The 15,889-nt window shown below is 37.3% G+C and overlaps 1 protein-coding gene across 1 annotated transcript; it reads left to right on the plus strand.

Annotated features, from left to right (window-relative positions):
- Positions 1-5,387: 5,387 nt before the first annotated feature.
- LOC25482119 (uncharacterized) lies at positions 5,388-8,741 on the plus strand. Its single transcript, XM_013610620.3, has 3 exons — positions 5,388-6,094; positions 6,958-7,296; positions 7,986-8,741. The coding sequence occupies exons 1-3, from the start codon at positions 5,807-5,809 to the stop codon at positions 8,487-8,489; spliced, it is 1,131 nt and encodes a 376-aa protein (XP_013466074.1). The 5' UTR covers positions 5,388-5,806; the 3' UTR covers positions 8,490-8,741.
- The last annotated feature ends 7,148 nt before the right edge of the window (positions 8,742-15,889 follow it).

A 15,889-nucleotide genomic window follows, 5' to 3' on the forward strand; every position in this document is an offset into this window, starting at 1 on the left:
AGAAAGAAGGTAAAGGCTATACACCTTGCCGCATTCGAAAATAAGGAATAGCCTAAGGACGAGTCTATGCATCAATGCTTTAATCGGATGCTAGTGCTAGAGGCAATGATATTTTTCAGCTTTGACATTAGAGCTGCTATTGAAGAAGCTGCTAGTCTTACTCTGAATCCCCTGCGCATTCATCTTTGAAGGAATTACCGGCTTTCCTAAGCTTGATGAATGTGCCGGGGATTGCTTTTTTGTGGCGAGCAAGAGTGTTTCCTTTAGGAGCGGAAATGCCTTTTGACCAAGAGAAAGAGATGGCAGCTCAGGCCGGGTGTGGCCAGTCAGCTCTGATACCATACTTGGAAGACCCCCTGCTTTAGGGTTTTAGAGAGCTTCACGGGTTGTTCAATGCAGCTTTAAAGGCGCCCCTCTATCGCGCCTCTCAAGCATTTGTAAGCTGAGTGTTCTGTGGCAGGAGATCGCAGATAAAACCCTTAGTTCAATGCCGGGTTTAATAAGTACTCTCGGTCAATCATCTCATGATCCAGACGGTATGGGGTATAAGCACGTTTCTTGGAGCCGTTGCGAAGGGTACTGCTTACTACAGATTCGAGCTCCATTTCCCTCTCGGTACTTAGATCTTCCTCTAATACTTATCTCATTCCTTTTTCCTTTGTTCCGCCAACTACATTGATTGGATACTGCTGGGCCTGCCTACGCAGAAAGTATACCGATTATCTCATAAAGCCGTTGAATTGCCCTTGGTTGTCTTACCCATTTGTTATATATTATTCCCACCTTTTTCTATATATTTCCGAAATAGGAGTAAGGAAGCAGCGAATAACTAAAATTATCAGAAGAGAAGTCGTCTAATCAGGAAATGATAACGGGTCGAATAGCGCTCCAATCGAAGGGCGGGAGAAATGAGCAAGCAAAGATACTCACTCACATGTTGGTTCACCAAGTGAAAGAACTAATTCTACAGAGGTACTGGCTAGAGGACGGGTTACTCTACGCCAAGGGCGGGTTCCTATTCGTTCCCAATTTATGATAGAGAATTCCCGTACCTAAAAGATAATAAAAGAGGCTTCAGCTTCTGTTCTGAAAGGCAGTTTAACCAGTTGAAAGAACACAGGGAGTAGAGCGGCCCTAGGGGAGACCTTCTTAGGCTCTAAACTAATGCAGGGAAGGACATTACTACGTTAACCAGCCGCAAGGGTGTGCCGAAATGGCACAGTGAGTGAATGGGTAGTATCCCGAGTCGGAAGGAATCTACTCTAAAGTGAGTACCCAGGTTCATTCTCAGGTAGTTTTCTGGCAGTTAGTCCTGGAAGAGCGGTTTGATATCTCATCCGTAGGTAAATTTTGATGGTACTCTTCATGGCAAACACGAGACTACGGCGGAAGGGACCAGACACCCTCCTGCTGAAGGATCTTCGCATATAGCCGCGGAGGCCAATCTCGCTGTCGTGGCTCCGCCAGCCAACCCCCTTCCTGCTGTGGCACCTGCAAGAATAACCAACCAAGAGGTGGCTATGATTAGGCAACAAGTGGGAAAAGATAATCACGATATGATGCTGAGGATGATACAACAGGCGGCTACTGTTCTCAGCCCAATGTACGAGACGGTCACGGGTCTTAAGCCAATTGTCGAGTCAACACTAAACTAACTAAAGGCCCATCCTACAGTATGGGAATGTGCACTTGATCAGGAGGCCTGAGGTCGGTCAGGGGAGCAGACTGCTCCAGCTCAGAGCTCAAATTAGAGCAATGCTGGGGCCGGGGTGGCCGATCCTGCTACCAGTATAGAAAATGCCCAGGCTGGGGGCATGTTTACACGCACTTGCTCCCGAGTCAAGTAGGAGGAATGCCTGTCGGCCAACAAGGAAGCGAGCAAGGTGCGGAGTCTCAATCACGTGTATGACGGTCGACGGGCGAAAGGGAACCAGAGCTGCAAGCATCACAACTAGAGACATTCCCCACCACAACAGTTCCACAGGCACCATCGGATCTGGAAAGAAATTACATGGTCGAGGCGCTACAGCAGCTTGGAATTGACGTCAGGCCCTTAATGAGGCCGACGTCTAGGAAACCATACCCTGATTGGATCGACCGAGTTCATCAGTTTCCAAGGGGGTATAAGGTGCCTGAGTTTGTTCTATTCTAGGAGAAGAAGTCGACTATTGAGCATATAGCTCGGTTCTCGGTCCAGTGTGGGGAAGCTAGGTCCAAGGACTACCTCAAGTTGAGGCTCTTTGCCAACTCTCTTACTAAATCGGCCTTCCCCTGGTATATGAACATCCCTCCACACTCTATTAACCGATCTGGAAAGCAAGTTCCATCCATGAGCAATTCTATAAGACAGAACCTGACATTACAGTGGCCGATTTGGCAAGACTTAGTCAGCTCCAAGGCGAGTCGGTCAAAAAGTACATCGCGAGGTTTAGGAAGCTGAGGACTAGATGTCAGACCTCCTTGACCGAAAAGGAGTGTGTTAGTTTGGCTCTGAGAGGTCTGAACTTAAATATGGGAGAGAAGTTTGAAGGGAAAGAATTCACCGATCTGTTTAACCTGGTCACTAGAGCCGCTAGTTATGAGCGGTTGCGGGAGGAAAAGAAAGAGAGAAGGACTTCATCCAAGGGCACTTACTACAAGGATCCAAGTCTAGAAATAGCTGTGGTCGAGTATGATTCGACCCCTGAATCTGAAGACGAAGAGGTGTGTGTGGCTGAACTTGTGCAAGGGAAGCCCTATGAGTGCCCAGCGTTAACCAAACCCAAGGAGAAGAGTGATCGGCCACAGAAATAACAAAATAAAGCCGAGGTTGAAAGGAAAAACCATTCGGGGATGAAGTTGCTTGCCCCCAAACTCACACAGCTAGGTTTCGAGAGGGCTCTATCGATCTCCGGAACAGGGGAAGAAAGGGGGGAAGGAATTTGATTCTTTACAGCCCTTTCCAGACCTTAGATTATTTCCTTCGGTTGGGTTCGCTTTTTGGTAGGAAAGGCGGTAGTAGAGTTGCTAGAGGTCCTTCGCGTAATTCTACTCTTTGTTTTCCAGGCAGGGACGCCCATAGTTCCCTGCTCTAACTCCTCTGATTTCCCTTTGCTTTCTTTATTACTTATCGCACGTGCCCAGTCTCGACGTCACTTCCCAAACCTAAACCGCCTTTCCCAGATCTATGAAAGGTGAAACGTTGAAGGTCCACAACAGGTAACATAAATGAACAAGTTTATTTTGTATTCGAGCTGCTGAGGGCCGGAGCTCGTATGGATACATTACTTCATTGTTCTATAAGGCGTTGCACTAAGTCCATACTCGGATAGGGTCGCGAAGTGCAAAGATCCGGTCTTTGACAACCGTCGCATTAGTTTCAATTAATATGTTACTACTATGGAGAGACTAAGCTCTATTTCAGAGATTGGACTCTCTTACTGTGATTAGCCCCCACTAGTAAGAAGCTGTTCCCGAGCCAGGTTCCCTGGATCCACGTGTTCCTAGTCGGGCCTAAATGGATGAATGAAGAAGGGGGCGGGCAGCACTATAAAGAAAGAAGCCCGGCCACACACACCTCTTTTTAGCCGACTAAAGCCGGATCCACTACACGGCTAGAATCAGAGAAAGATTGAGAAATAAATTAAGCAAGTCATATTATGCTTTAGTTCCATAAGAAAGCCTGCAAGCGGTCTAACCAGTGCTCAAGTAAAGAAGGAGTGAATTTATCTACTGAACTTTAAGAAGGTATCTAAGAACCCTTTTATTTTCCCAGAGTCCCGTCCATGAGCTGCGGATAGGAGAGGTCTTTCTATCTACGACTCACTCTTGGTCTCGAAAAACAATTCAATTAATTTGACTTGGTTCACTCCGTCCGTAGACTCTATCGACCCTGGAATGGGCAGACGTACAAGCACCGGTCTGGTACTCTTCGCGTGGCTCGGTAAGCGAGAACTTCCGGAATGCAAGGCATATCTAGCTTTCACTCAACTATATGATACTAGTTGGTATCAGCACATGAAGGCTATAGCAAAAACTCTTATTCGTCATCAACAGGATAGGACCAGAGCTTCTATTTACTCAAAAGCTCTTACTGTAACAGAAAAGACTGGCACCGCTTGCTTATTCAAGACCGCCACTTCTATAACACCAACTGCGGATACCGTACCTTCATGTACAGCTTTCTTCTTTCAAAACTCTTTCCTCCTAACGCTGGTAAGACGCTTTCTTATCCCGAACTATATGGCGTAGTGTATTCACTTAGACTCAATTGAAACTGAGCTTTTGTGGGCTGGGACTTTCCAGGCTTTCTTTCTAATGAAAGGGCCTAAGACTCAGGGGCGTGCGTGGGTCAGTTTAGTTTGGTCCTAGCTTATCGTTAGGGTACTAAAATAAAACGCTTGAAAGCCAATGGGAATAGGCTTATCTACTTTCCAGGTTTTTGCAGAATCATGGCACGATGGTTGGGCAACGTGGCACGATGGAGGTTTCAGTTTTTTGAGGCAAGGCACTGGAAAAATCGTGGCATGATGGGGTCGCATCGTGGCACGATGGTGCGCTGGCGGCGAATAACATAAACGTATTTTTGGGTGCAGATTTGTTCCAAATTTTAAGCGAAACTTTTACTATTTATATAGACCTTGTATCAGAGCAAACTTTGAGATAGAGGGGGGCTGAAACAAGGGTTTAGAAAGGCAACAACAAAACTAGGGTTTGTATAGAGTTTGTCTCTTCGGAACAAAACTAGGGTTTGTGGGTTGATTCACCTTGGGAAACACTATTACGATTGAATCTCTTGGTTACGGGTTACGGGAAGAGATTGGGGCTTTGGGTAGAATTAGGCGGCAGACTTATTCTTGTAACCCATTGATTTCTCTTTTGTTCCACTTGCTCTGTTTTTTTTTTTTCTTTCTAAAACCCTCCATCCCCTCTAAACTTCCAAACAAAACCTTAGAGTTTGAATTTATTTCATTTATCGACATCAATATTTATTGTCACTTTATGATAAAGAATGTGAGAGAGATAAACATAAGTGTGACATTAATGAAATTAATAAGTGAAGTCCACTTATTTATTAATTAAGGGTCCCATTTTTTTGGGTACAATTATTAAGGGTCCCATTAATCTCCAATTATGTCTATCTTTCTTATAAATAAACAAGTTAGAATTAGACCGAGTAAAAGTAGGTTTTGCAAAGTTTAATCCGTTCAAGGTGCACATACTAAAAAAAGAGTTATATTAACCAATATCTTCGAACACAATATCTTCGAACATTGGTTATAAAAATAAAAATAAAATAAAAAAGTTAAATTGAAATAGACACTTTTTAAATTTTGAAGTTGACTCCACGACTTCTGATTAAATACTACTATGTTTCAGGGTGCACCGGTTAGTCTTTCCAAAAGAATAAGTTGATATGTTCAGATTAATTTTCCCATATACTCAATGAAAATACATATAATGCCATCACTACACTGGATTTTCGTATTTTGCTTCCATCAATCTATATAACTCTCGTTTCCAAAAACAACGCGCCAATGAAAAACTCTTCATGAGTCATAATCACTTTTGCAAGATAGGTAAAGGTTACGAGTTATATGAGGTTGTTTCCGCTAGATTTCAGTTAAGAGGAAAACGATATGCCGTTAATTCCGTTACCACAAACACGTCGCATCCAATTTAACCTTCCCGCAAATAACGCCTTCAAAAATCAACCAAAACCAGAAAAATCATAATCATTTCACTTTCATTCATCAAATTTCATTCACCTAGCTAGGATATATAAAAAATTAGAGAAGATAATTGGAAAATTAGTTCCTCAAATTCAATGAGGAAACTGTGTCCAAATTTCGATAAAGTTGATGGATTAGAAACGGTTTTAGAAGTTCCAATTCCTGAAGATATGTGGACTGGAATTGGAAGCAGTGGTTCAAATCGGTGGCAGAATCTTCGTGCTTTGATGAAAGCACAAATTTCTAACGATAAATGTTCGCATCTTTCTGCTACTTCTAATAATGAATTCATTGCTTTGCTTAAACTTGTTGGTTCTCCCTTGATTCCTCTTCAGGTTCAATGTGATCATACTTTGACTCGTCCTCTTCAAGATTCTAATATCGTAAGCATCCTTTCTTCATCGATTTCGTATTTGTATGTATTTATTTATTGATTGCTTGAATTAATTTAGTAATGAGATACTCTTGTGGTTTTGATTCAATGATTTTATTTGCATGCAGTTATTTATTATTGTGGTTCGGTATGCAATTGCGATGTAAAAAGTTTTACAGTGATGGTGTATACAAATTAAATTTTTTCCCAAATTGTAGTTAAGCATGCAATTTCGATGTAATATAACAAATTTAGTGTATGTTTGGATGAACAATAAGTTGGGGAAAACCATGTTAGCACAGTCAATTTGTTGAAACTTCAAAGGGTAGCTTTTGTCAAAATTGCGGTGGCTCACCGTGATTCTGCCTATATTACCACCACACATCTAAACATTCAGTTAGTGGTCTCTGCAAACGGCAATTGCAGCCGCATCGATTAATTTGCGACCAAAACCATGTCATAGGCATTAAGCGACTGTTCATGTTTGAGTTCTCTTTAAATCAGATTCCGTTGGAGCTTGGATCCTCTATAGCCGGACTGAGTAATTAGTTAAGAGATTAATACTATTAGCCATTGATTCCAATTGTTGATATTAGACCGGATCAGCTATAGGAAGGTAGGGAATTTGAGTTCAATTTGGCAAGGTTAAAACTTGAATAGTCTAATGTTGCAATCCTGCTATTCTTACTAACAACTCTAACCTTGGATGTTTTTTGGTAATTCCATGTTCATATCATAATTGGTTATTAGAATGTTAAACTGATTAATGAGTTGTTTCATAAAGTAATAGTATTACAGCTAATTGACATAATTTTTTTTGTGGTTGTTACAATTGAATAAAAGTAAAAGTTATTTGAATGAAATAATATGCAGGAAGCATCTAGTGCAAAGTATATAGTGCAGCAATACATAGCTGCAACAGGAGGAGTGGGAGCATTGGATTCATTGAAGAGTATGTATGCAGTGGGGCAAGTGAGGATGTTTGGATCAGAGATGCGCGAAGGAGATGATAGCATTCAACCAATTGGGAGGGCTGAAGTGGGAGGTTTTGTATTGTGGCAAAAGAATCCAGATTTGTGGCACTTTGAATTGGTTGTCTCTGGTTTCAAGGTTAGTGCAGGGAGTGATGGGAAGATGGCATGGACACAGTCTTCTTCTAAACCCTGTCACGCTAATAAAGGTCCTCCAAGACCTCTTCGTCGCTTCTTTCAGGTACTAATTGACAACGACATTACATATTTGCTATTGTTTAATCTTTGCACAACCAAATGCCTATACCACTTTTAATTTATTCCAATTGGAGTAATTAGTAATGACACTGTAAGCTTATAAGAGGTTATTAGTTCCTTAATTGAAAGATGTGAAACCATAAATATAAGTAATTGTTAGAAATAATTTGAAAAATGCAAAAGTTTTGGCAGTTACCAAGTTGAAAATTTGTGACTTAGTAAACAGTAAAGAAAGTGTTTTCATAAAATCTATGAATGTAATCCTATCCTTTTGTTTTCGGTAAAACTAATCCAATGCATTGAGTAGCCATTATGTTTCATATGAGTTCTGGTACAACATAAAATGATACCCTTATATCAAATGAGTCAAAGTAACATGCATTTAGTTGTTCTATTGATTTTTTCTGTCTCCAGCTAGTATTTAAAAACATGATGTTAGAATTCAATTGGTTTTGATCTTATATATCAAAATAAAACTTGAAACTTACTCAAGCTAAATTTGAGTATGTGCATTTTGGATAATTTGATTTACCACCTCTGAATTTCGCATTTTGTGTTAATCAGTAATGAAGACAACTAAGTGTGTAACCAAAAGTTTGGATTTATCATTGAAGTTAAAAAGGGTATTGTTTAACCAATATTTGTTGTTGACTTTGTGCATCTTATTATCAGGGGCTGGATCCAAGGTGTACAGCCAACTTGTTTTTAGACGCAGTATGTGTAGGAGAGAAAACCATTAATAAAGAAGATTGTTTTCTGCTCAAGATAGAGACTGCTCATGACATCCTCCAAACACAAAACACACCACACACAGAAATTATTAGACACACTGTGTGGGGATACTTTAGCCAACGCACAGGGTTACTTGTCAAATTCGAGGATACCAAGTTGGTCAGAATGAAACCAACCAAGGGAAATGATTCAATATTTTGGGAAACAAGCTTTGAATCAGTGATTGAGGATTATAGATACGTAGATGGTATTAAAATAGCGCATGGTGGAAAAACAGTGGCCATGTTATATAGATATGGCGTAGCACATAACCATAGGCGAAGAATTGAGGAGACATGGAGGATTGAAGAAATTGATTTTAACATTTGTGGCTTGTCAATGGATTGTTTTTTGCCTCCCTCTGATATCAAGAAGGAACATGAGGCTGTAGAGCAAATTGTGTAGTAGGAAAGAGTTTGGATTTTCCTTACCTTTTTCAATCTTTTTTGTCAACCGTAAGACAAATTTTGTACATATGGTATAGAACTATAGAAGCAAATCATAGCTGAATACGAAAATATTTCTCTAGGTCTTTGGTTCGATGTTTAGCACTTTTTTTTACGAGGCATTTTAGGACTTTGTTGTCAAATCGAAAAGAATGTTAAACTTCATAAACAAGGCAAAGATTATCAATATTTTATCAAAGAATGTTAGTATGATTGATTGCCATTGCATTTAAGGAGTTTGGGTGAGAATTCTAACCAATTGTTGGTCAAGTGATAAGCATCTTAACACAATAGAAGGAAATATGGAGAACACAACAAGATTTGGAAGCTACATGCATAAGCATTTTTCTTCCATATGCATAGCATTATTACATTACATTAAGTTATTTCAAATGAATACGAAAGGTATAGTTCAAAATATTTTTAGAAACGAGGGCTACTTTTTCCAACCCCCCGTGTTTCTTAAAAACCACTCTTGTTTGGATTTATCCTTTTGGACGCGAGAAAAATCATATATATTCATTACTAGTATTAATATCATTATCATTATTATTCTTTAAAAAAATTATCATCATTATTATTATTTGAACGAGATTAATAATTTAATTTATAGTTGAGCCTTCAAAATGGACTTATAAGCATAGAGTCTATTAAAGCAAATATATTCATGAAAGGTATTCCTGGAAAATGATGGACGAAACTGCTAGTGATTGAAGAAGTTCCGTGGACAAGAAGTATAAAATTGGTCAAAAGTATAAAGTGAATATTTTGAATTAACAAACTTGTTGTCCAATTTAATTATCCAACAAGAAACTATGTCTATATAAAGTGTAATAGTTAATGAATGAGTTTCAAATGCATCAATAATCAGAGTCGTCTAAATTGATAAAATTGAGCACAAAAATTTTAAACTGAGCAGTAAAATGGGTGAAAAGGACAACAAAAGTAGCTTGTTTTCATCAATACAAAGATTCTTTACATTGTTAGTTTGTGGTGATGTGAAGACTACAAAGACAAGTACCAAAGATACTGCAACTAGTGGACCTAAAGCCTCCATAGTTGCAGCATCAAAACATTTCTCTTCAGCCCACAAAGTAAAGTTCCATTAAGTAGCAATGATATTTCACAGGATAAGGTCACATGAGTTCTGGTATAATAGAAAATCACACCCTTATATCAAATGTGTCAAAATAATTTCATGACATCATTGACACGGTGTTAGTTTGTGCTGTGTAATCTAGAATCCAATTATATTGCTTTTATTTCAAAATAATTTTGGATAATCTGGTTTATGACCTTCTCTGATTTTCACACTTGTTAACCAGTAATTGAATCAACTAGTGTGCAACCAGAAGTTTGAATTTATCATTGAAGTTATAATAGGGTTCATTTAATCAAGATTTTGTTGGAATCTGAGAGAATGTTTGAATTTATCTCTTATTGAGGTTGTGTCTTGCCTCTATTATGAGTGGTGCTGGAATCCGAGAGAATGTTTGAAGAGAAAGTGAGAGGACTCTTGGCTGGGAGCTGCTGCCGTGGTGTTTTTGGGCTGCTGGTTTGCGTGTTTTGCTGTCATATTGCAGCAGTTAGTTAGGCGCATGACAGTTTTGGTTTTGGTTTTTTAGGTGTTGGCTGGCGGCTTGATGTGTGTTTTTTCAGTATCTTTCTAGTAAAAGTTTTTTGTTTTTAGGTGGTTTGTGTTTGACTCACACGCTTGTGTGGTGGATTTTACGCTTTTCCAACCTCTCTTTGTAGCTCTTGCAGCCTTTTGCACTTCTTGTGCAAGGTCTCTTAATGAAATTATGCTGTTTCAAAGAAAAAAATCAAGATTTTGCACTTCTTGCGCGACTCTAATTTAATTTTTATTTTTACTTCAGTCCCATGATATCTATATTATTCAAATTTAACTAAAGAGCAATGATATTTGTACATCCATTCCATGACAACTTTAGTGACAATCTTGTTTTTCTCTCTTCTTATTGGTCAAAAATAATAGAGAGAGAAAAAGGAAGAGAGATGATAAGACCATCATGTGAATGAGAGATAAAGTTGTACAAAAGTTGTCACAAATTAGTTGTACAAATATCATTTCTCTTAACTAAATTCCGGTTTCAATATTCATTTTACACATTTTTATCAAGGGAAAGTTATATTGTCTGTGATGCTTAATTCAATTGAAAAATGCTACTATAGTTGGTTAAGTTGGACACTTTCACTTAGATTCAAACTTGAAACATCGTAATTATGTGTGTGAGTTTTAGATGATGTTTATCATTTCGTCTCCAAACAAAAAAAATTAAAATTTTAAAAAATATATAAAATGATATTATCAATTTCAATATTCCTTTTGACAAAGTTTTTTAATGATATTATCAATTTCAATATTCCTTTTGACGAAGTTCCCAAACGAATCTTGGATTATGCGAGCACAATACAATGAACGAGTAATGGTATTATAGAACTGTCAACATTTAATTTGTAGTGATAGTATAGTGAGATATCACGAGATGTGTCTTGGACTACAAGTTCAACCATATTATTGGAGGAGGCAAGAAGACTACTATCAATAACAGTTTGGCCACCCACAAAAATAAGATTGTTTCTGTCCTTCCATAAGTTCCAAACCACAACAGCAAAGAAAACATTCCACTTAGTGGTGGCAGCACCAATATCATTTGTGGAAAGGTTCCACTCTAACCAATGATCCTCTTTAATAAGGGGATCCCAAATTTCTCAGATGTGGTCACGGTGTCGAAGCAAACACATAATTGTTTCCTCCTGGTCACCACACCAAGCACAAGTAAAGTAACGTCATTAGTCATGTGACAGATTTTGCGCTCAACATTTGTGAGGTGGCGACCATGACAAATTATATTGTTTCCTCTTGTATTTTTTGAGGACATGGTGAATTCCATGGCAAGGTGTAAAGAGATTCGATATGTGAAGCCAAATCCCGAGTGAGGTATTGATAGGCTGATTTAATAGGAGAAGTTTCCATCACTACTCACTAGTCATGGCCAAGCACGGACGGTCCTCAAAACCATGCGAGGGGGCTTTATACTAGCCATTTTTTAACAAATACTCTAGGAGAAGTTGATTTATCCTGTTCCAATTCAACTCAGAACCGTTAGTATAGGAGAAAACAATGTATTCATCTTCACCGTGAGGAATAGTAGAGGTAAAGACGTTAAGTGATCCTTGAGGGATCTGTTCCATTCCATAAGCCCTCCATTCCATAAGCCCTGCCAAATCGAACTGCGGTACCAATATATTCATCTACAGCATGTAGTAAACATTTGATTTTGTTGTTAATTGAACATGAAAACAGTTGCAGAAAATGAACAAGACAAAGGAGAAATAACTGCTTTCATTCATATAATTGGTCTGATAATACAAACTGAACATACACACCTCTTTTACATAGTTTAACAATACTAAAACTTCCAATAACTACCACAATACAACACAATTAATTAATAAAAACTGTACAGCAGTTACTAAAATAAAAACAGACAACACACACATCAGCAGTCCTAAGCATGATATTTAACACTCCTCCTTGCTTTAGGAGCTGCAAACACCAAGCTTTGATCTCATATCTTCAAACTTGATAGTTGATAAGGGCTTTGTTAAGATATCAGCTTTTTGCTCTTCTGTTTTGCAATAAACAAGAGTAATAACACCATCCTTCTGCACTTCCCTCAAGAAAAACAATTTGATGTTGAAATGCTTGGTTTTTCCGTGAAAAATTGGATTATGAGAAATAGCTATTGTAGCTTGATTATCAACAAAGATCTTAGTGGCTTCTTTGTGGTCAAGATGAAGGTTACTCAATATCTTTCTCAGCCACATAGCTTGATTAACAGCAGTCGTTGCAGCAATAAACTCCGCTTCAGCAGTTGATTGAGCCACTGTTTCTTGTTTTTTCGAACTCCAAGAGAAAACACTAGAACCAAGTGTGAAACAATAGCCAGAAGTGCTTTTCATATCATCAGCAGAACCTCCCCAATTGCTGTCGCATTCAAAATATCAGGCCGCGTGGTTGTCAGATACATCAAACAACCGATCAGACTTCTAAAATATGCTTGATCAATCTTTTCAGTTCCATCTTCTTTGCCAAGCTTCTCCTTTGAATTCATTGGAGTGCTCATTTCTCTGCATTCTTCAAGTTTAAACTTTTTCAAAATTTCTTTTGCGTATTTCTTTTGACAAATGGAAATTTCATCCTTGATTTGCTTGATTTCCATTCCAAGAAAGTAAGTCATTAATCCAAGATCTGTCATCTCAAATTCCTTCATCATTTCCAATTTAAATTCATCAATCAATGCAGCATTATTTCCTGTCACCAAAATATCATCAACATAGAGAGAAACAACAAGAATATCAACCTCATTGTGTTTGATGTAAAGGGTAGACTCAGACAAGCTTTTCACAAAGCCCAGAGTCAACAGATGATTATCAATTCTGTTGTACCAAGCTCTTGGTGCCTGCTTCAATCCATAAAGAGCCTTCTTAAGAAGATAAACCTTGTCTTCTTCCCCTTTCTTCATAAGCCTTCAAGTTGTTCAACATAAATTTCTTCTTGCAAGAAACCATTTAAAAAAGCTTATTTAACATCCAACTGGTATACTTTCCAACCCTTTTGGGCTGCAACAGCAACTAGTGTAACACCCCATTTTCCCAACATGCAAAATAATACATAATAATCAGAGTATTCAACTTAAACAGGATGTCACACTTCTTTAAAAGATAAATAGAGTAAAATTACTATTTATTTAAACATCTTTTATCAATAATTCAAATTACATTGCAGCGGAAAAACAACATTTCATTATTCAACAAAATGACACTACGGCCTCAACATAAACAACTTAAAAATTCCATTTCAAATGGTTCATCAACATAATTCATAATAATACGTAACAAATGGAAAACAATACAAATATCCCCATCTTGTTACGTATCAGAGCGACCCTAAGACGACGCGTGAGAGAGTCAACTCACATCAGCAGCCAATCCTGGTTATCTGCATGTTACTCATGTAGAGGCAACATTCAAACCGAAGGGGTGGAATTTCACATTCAATAATAATAAGCATATAATTCTATAAAAAGAATTTAACAACACATAACAACATCTATTCATCATTAGCAATACTAATAAACAATAATTTAGATAAGAGGATTTATCAACATAAAACAACAGCAAATCATCATCAACAATGGTTCACATAATTCCAACTATAAATCATCAATTAACTTCAAATCATCATTTAACAATGCTTCACGTAATTCATCAATAACAACTCATTAATTATTTTGACAACTTGACAACACGACGACAACACCGACAACTCGACATCAACGACAATGCAACGACAACAACTTCAGCTTGACAATGCAACGACAACAACATCAACTTGACAATGCAATATGCATGTGGTACCAATCAGAGCATCAAGCCCTCAACTTTAAATGAATGATTATACATTCCAGAGCATCAAGCTCTCTACTTTAAATATGAATGATTATACATTCCAGAGCATCAAGCCCTCAACTTTAATATGAATGATTATGCATGGACTCAACAACAAATGCAACAACAACTAACAACTTCAACGGCATCGACAACAACTTACAACTTTAACGACATTGACGACAACAACGGCAACGACAACAACAACGACTTTGCATCATAATATCATAATTCATCAATCATGAACAACATCTTATAACATCATATTCATCAACGTATACATCCATATAATAATTCATCTTTCATGAACAGCATCATATAACATCATATTCATCAACATATACATTCATATAATAATTCATCAATCAAATATATTCACATCAAACCAAGTTAGATTCATCACAACATAGGTTATATACTCTTAAGCTCCTTAATTGAACTCACAGTAAACAAGCTTTGAAATTTGGAGACAATCCATAAGTTTTGGGTTGACTTAGAAATAGTTATTCGAAATTTTCATAAAATTTCACTAAGACCTCCTTGGAGTATTTTCATCATAACTCAAAAACCAAAAATCATTTTCAATTAAAACCAAATCCACCAGAAATCTAACAGAGTTATCTAAAACTTTCATGTTTACACCAAAAGTCAATTCAAAACAGAAACGTGTGAAAAAGACGCAAGAATATGAAACAGGGGATGCTGTCACTGTAGCTCTACGGGAACAGACTGGTTTTCACTACAAAAGCCCCAATTTCATCAACCAAAATCCCAAATTTGATAGAAAACTCTACCTATGATTATTCTACAACCTGAACACCAATTATTACCTTAGTTCATCATCGGATTACCTACTCTTTCAACAATCAATTTTAGTTTCAAAACCTAATTTTCTCAACAATCTAAATTAACAAAACAACAACAACCATGTTAAACCCTTTTTCAGAATTATACAACTCATTATTAGAGAAAGCTAGTATCACCCTTGCCTTAGAATAGATGATTCCGGACTCTAAAGCTTGCTCCTCTTCTCTTTCTCCGACTTCTCACTTTCTCCCTTTTCTCCCAAAAAAACAGTTTGCAGTATTCTAATTTTTCTAACTCTACTCTCCCCTTTATACAAATCTTTAACCTACTTATTTTCCCTTATTTTCAATTCTGCCCCCCCAAGCCTCATAATTCTATTTTAATTATATTTCTCCACTAAATAATAAAATAGGGGTTACTAATAAATATCATACACAACAAAAATATCACTTATCAAAATAAATCGATTAAATTATAAAAAGATTCTAAACTCTATCAAATAAATAAATAATAAAATAGGGCGTTACAAATAGCATCCTTATGGTGCCTAGCCTGACCACTGGCGCAAATGTATCAGAGTAGTCCACTCCAAAAATTTGAGCATAATCTTTAACAACTAGCCTTGCCTTGAACTTGTTGATAGAGACATCGGCATTGAGCTTAGTTTTGAAAACCCACTTGACGCCAATGATTTTCCTATCTTGAGGTCTGTCAACAAGTTGCCATGTATTATTTTTCTCAATCATGTACAACTCCTCCTTCATTGCAACCATCCAATTTTTATGAAGTTTTGTGTAACATCCCAATATTTTATATATGTATTTTTTTTTAAATAATTTTCTTTACTTGCCATTTGGTTGTTCATTAATTTATTTTATGTGCGAGAAACTTTACAAAATCTTCACATTCTTTACTTTGGTTTATTAATTGAATCTGATTTCATCTATTTAATTTTTATTAATCAATTTGGTATGACAAAAATAGGCTATAATTCCTTACATAATTTATTTTTATTCAAATCATTTATTGTTTTATTTTTATTTGTAATCTATTTTATAGTTAGTAATTTGGATTATA

The sequence above is a fragment of the Medicago truncatula genome, chromosome 1 (genome assembly GCF_003473485.1).
Source record: "Medicago truncatula cultivar Jemalong A17 chromosome 1, MtrunA17r5.0-ANR, whole genome shotgun sequence".
Lineage (NCBI taxonomy): Eukaryota > Viridiplantae > Streptophyta > Magnoliopsida > Fabales > Fabaceae > Medicago > Medicago truncatula.